The sequence below is a fragment of the Corapipo altera genome, unplaced genomic scaffold (assembly GCF_003945725.1).
Source record: "Corapipo altera isolate COAL_440 unplaced genomic scaffold, ASM394572v1 131883, whole genome shotgun sequence".
Classification (NCBI taxonomy): domain Eukaryota; kingdom Metazoa; phylum Chordata; class Aves; order Passeriformes; family Pipridae; genus Corapipo; species Corapipo altera.
The window spans coordinates 4341-7591 of NW_020886102.1; the positions used below are offsets into that span (position 1 = coordinate 4341).

General features: G+C 47.9%; 1 protein-coding gene across 1 annotated transcript; it reads left to right on the top strand.

Annotated features, from left to right (window-relative positions):
- Positions 1-358: 358 nt before the first annotated feature.
- Positions 359-3036, top strand: LOC113941013 (methanethiol oxidase-like). The gene is made up of 3 exons (XM_027632173.1): positions 359-506; positions 2084-2137; positions 2759-3036. The coding sequence occupies exons 1-3, from the start codon at positions 503-505 to the stop codon at positions 3019-3021; spliced, it is 321 nt and encodes a 106-aa protein (XP_027487974.1). The 5' UTR covers positions 359-502; the 3' UTR covers positions 3022-3036.
- The last annotated feature ends 215 nt before the right edge of the window (positions 3037-3251 follow it).

Here is a 3251-nt window from a genome sequence, read left to right on the forward strand (position 1 = left end):
AGTTCAGCCGATCCCAGCTGGAATCAAGAGCGAAATCCAGATTTTCCAGCCCTGGGGGCAGCTGCCGAACTTGAAAGGATTTTCTCTGGGAGGGAATTCCCGTGGTTTGTTTTTTTTTTTTTTCCCAGCGGGTTTTTTTCCAGCGAGTTTTCTTTTCCGGAGCTGCCTCGGTGCGTTACTGTTGCAGAACTCAACCCACTGCCCAAAATCCCGGTTTTTGGAGCAGAACCGTTTCCCGAAAGCTGCGAAATTCCCAGGAAAACGCGGCACAGGAGGAGGCGCAGGTGGAAAGGGAGGGAGAGAAGTTCCCTCCGCTCTTCCCGAGGGGACTCCCGGTTGGAATTTTGTCCTTCCCGAGGGGACTCCCGGTTGGAATTTTGTCCTTCCCGAGCTCCGCCCGCGCTGGATCCTCCCCCGGGCCCGCCCGCCCCTTCAGAACCCTCTCGGCTCCACAAAATCCCCTCTCCGGGCACCCGAACTTCCCGTTCCCAACCTCTCCAACATGGGTAAGAGCTCCAGCCCTGGATCCAAGCCCGGATCCCGCCGGGATTTGGGCTCGGGAGGGGTCGGTTCAGCCTTTCCCGGTCGATTTTCACCGAACCCCCCGCGGGTTTGGAAGGAGGAGCTTTGATCCCCCCCCCGAACGCCTCCGGGGCTCTAATTAAGTGTCTCTTTTAGTCCCTCAGCGTTTAAAACCCAAATAAACGCTCGCTGCTCGCGGGCACGAAACGCTGGGGGGGATTGCTGGGGGAGGGAGGACCTGAACTGACCTTTTTTGCTTCTGTTTTATATATATTTTTAAGGACAGATCCCCCCCGACTTCCATTCTTGGCTCCGGGGACAGGAAATAGAGGGAGGGACTAAAGAGTTTGGACACTGGGTTGTGAAACTTTGTGCGGTTCGCCAGGAATTCTGTTACCTTGGGGCTGCAGAACAGGGAAGGGTTGGGTAAAAAACAGGTGATTCTGCCCAGGTTAAAAACCATCGATCAGGTAAAAAACCCAACGATTCTGGCTCAGTGTATCCTGGTGGGAATGTTGGTGCTCAGCAAAGCACCAAAATATAAATATTCCATCATAAAAAAAAAAAAAAAATCAGTATTTTCCTTTTGTTTCTAACTCTTTAAGTTTAATTTTTTAGCCTGTGCTCCTGAGTTTTGTTTTGGGTGGGAAGGACATTAAAACCCATCCCATTCCAGGGCAGGGACACCTTCCTCTATCCCAGGTTGCTCCAACCTGGCCTTGGACACTTCCAGGGATGGGGAAGCCACAAATTCCCTGGAAAACCAAATTCCCTGGCCACCCTTGCAGGGAAGAATTCCTTCCCAACCTCCCCTCTGGCAGTGGGAAGCCATTCCCTGTGTCCTGTCCCTCCATCCCAGAGCCCTCTCCAGCCCTCCTGAGGTCTGTCCAGAGCCTTCCCTTCTCCAGGCTGCACATTCCCAGATTCCCACCTGGCTCCAGAGCAGGAGCAGCTCCAGCCCTTGGAGCAGCTCCGTGGCCTCCTCTGGGCTCTCTCCAGAGCTCCAGGACTTCCCAGGAGGAGAAGCTGTGGAAAAACAGCTGCTGCACTTCCAGTCCCCAACTCCATGGTGGAGAAGTGGGAACGAGGATGGAATCCCTGGTGGGAGAGCAGGGCCAGGGAACTGAGCTTTTCAGGGAGAGAAGGTTCCTCCTGGTCCATCCCTCCTTTTCCAGGCTCTGAATCCTGAAAAAAAATCCCCCCTTCTCCAGCATTTCTGTGCAGGGAAAGCCCAGAGGCTTCCCAGGAATAACCAGGTGGGTTGTTCCCGTTGGGAATTCTGTCTCCTCACTCCCCTGGCAGCTCCCTGAAATGTTTCCCACATCCCAGACCTCTGGCACAGACAAAGTGCTTTGAAAAGGGGGGGCTGAACTCCCTGAAGGCCCCAACTTCCCATTTTTCCCGAGGATGGAGCATCACCTGTGGATATTTCCAGGAGCTGGAATAACCCTGGAGCCACCAATTAAAACCTGGAGTTAAAATTCCTCCTCCTCCCCGTGCAAACCCCACAGTCCTCTCAGAGATGTTGAAATAATTGGATTTTTTCTCTCTCCCCAATCAGCAAAATGTGGAGCCTGTGGCCCAGGATATCCAAGTCCTCTGGATGCCATGAAAGGCAAGTTCTGGGACAGCTTCCCTAAAAATCCAGGCCAGCAGCAGTGGAATTATTTGGGAATTAGGGGAAGAAAAGGTGGATGCCTCCCAGAGTGGCAGATGTGGAATATATAAAGTATATGAAATATATAAAGTATGTGAAATATATAAAGTGTGTGAAATATATAAAATATATAAAACATATAAAATATATTAAATATATGAAATATATAAAGTATGTGAAATATATAAAATATATTAAGCATATAAAATGTAGAAAATACATAAAACATGTAAAATATATAAAACATATAAAATATATTTCATCTATAAAATATATTTCATCTATAAAATATATTTCATCTATAAAATATATGAAATATAGGAAATATATGAAATACATAAAGTATGTGAAATATATAAAATATAAAAAACCATATAAAATATATAAAACATATAAAATACATAAAATATATAAAATACAAAGGCCTCCTTTATAAAAAAGAAAAAGAAAAGGCAACACTCAGCTTTACCTCCTGGGAAGAATCCCGACTCCCAGACAGGTGAAATCCCCGAGTTCCTTCCAATGTCACCCCGTTTTTTTGGTAAAAATGACATTTTCTGGTGCCTTTTTGCCCCCCAGGTCCCCGGGAGGAGCTGCTCTACCTGCCCTGCATCTACAGGAACACGGGCATCCAAAAACCTGACTACCTGGCCACGGTGGATGTGGACCCCAAATCCCCCCACTACTGCCAGGTACCTGCTGGGGGGGGAATATTTGGATTCCCAAATTCCTGGACAGGCAGATTTTTGTGTGGGAAAGCCACAAAAACCTCTGCTTTAAATTTTCTTACCCCAAAATTAACATTTCTCCTTTTTCTCGAGGCTCTTCCGGGGCGTTTTTAATATTTCTCTTTTTTTGTAACATTTACACGTTCGGCCCTGGAAGGTTTGAGAGTTCCTTGGGACATCTCCCCCCCACACCTCAGGAATTAGAACCTAAATCCCTGGATTTCACAAAAGCAAAGACTCCTGACTGACAAACAGCCCTTTCCTCCTCCTTTTGTGCCTTCACCCCCGGAAACAAGGACCCATTTCCTCCCCATTGTGACCCATTCCTTTGCCTGGGGGAAAAA